The sequence below is a fragment of the Exserohilum turcica genome (assembly GCF_000359705.1).
Source record: "Exserohilum turcica Et28A unplaced genomic scaffold SETTUscaffold_17, whole genome shotgun sequence".
In the NCBI taxonomy this organism is placed as follows: Eukaryota; Fungi; Ascomycota; class Dothideomycetes; order Pleosporales; family Pleosporaceae; genus Exserohilum; species Exserohilum turcicum.
In genome coordinates, this window is record NW_007359992.1 from 513,496 (window position 1) to 514,338 (window position 843).

Sequence of the window (843 nt, forward strand, 5' to 3'; positions counted from 1 at the left end):
TATTGCTTAATTAGCTAATAGTGGATAAGATAAGACAGCTTAGTTAGCCACGTATGTAAAGGGCTACGCCAGAGAGGCATGACCTACAGGTCACATGGCAGTGAATCACATGACTTTAGTCACGTGACTAAATGACGTGGTTAGTTACGTACGAACAAGCTTAAGTAAGGAGGAAGACTAAAGGTCTGAGCGTTCGTACGAGTAATAACTATAAAAGGAGGGCCCTCTAGATAGTTCTTTTCTATATCTTTCTTCTTCTGTACAATAGGTGAATGCATACTTGTTAGTTAGGCCTCTCTCGCCCATAACATAAGAAGAAAGATCACCACTCTTCAATCTCTCTCGTACGACATAAGAGAGACTGAAACAACGTAAGAAGAAAGAGATAGAGTTACAAGGAACGCTACCAGCCTCTGGCCCAGCTATGCTGGACGAGGAATCCATCGCCTTTATCTGTATAATAAGAGGAAATATCAACCAGCTAACAGCCAACAACGTACGACAGGCTAAACAGCTCGAGAGACAGGCAGTCGCACACCAGGAAATGATATCCTAGATTAAGCTCCTAACAAGACGACTTCAAGAAGCCCGTACGACACCGCCTCCTACAGGAGCTCACGTCAGCGCTATAAATACGACCAACCAAACGAGCGAGGCGACTGCTCCAGCCCCACCCGTACGAAGTTACCCCAAGCCTAGACTCCCTAACGTGGACATGTTTGACTATATTATTATTATTCCATTAGAGTCTATCTGCAGTCAGTGACTATGTAAGACTTTGGCCAGAGGCCGTTCTAGGTACAATTTGTTTAAAGTGAGAGTGTTCTCTGTATAGTACTGCTA

The 843-nt window shown here is 44.1% G+C and overlaps 1 protein-coding gene across 1 annotated transcript in view; it reads left to right on the forward strand.

Moving 5' to 3' along the window:
• Positions 1 to 393: 393 nt before the first annotated feature.
• Positions 394 to 843, forward strand: part of SETTUDRAFT_168779 (uncharacterized protein) — a gene marked incomplete at its 3' end in the record, with an annotated part of 2,066 nt that continues 1,616 nt past the window's right edge. Inside the window, exons 1-2 of the mRNA XM_008026298.2 lie at positions 394 to 529; positions 557 to 709. Of these exons, the coding sequence (XP_008024489.1) occupies positions 425 to 529; positions 557 to 709 (258 nt within the window). The 5' untranslated portion in view covers positions 394 to 424. The remainder of the gene's footprint in view (positions 530 to 556; positions 710 to 843) is intronic.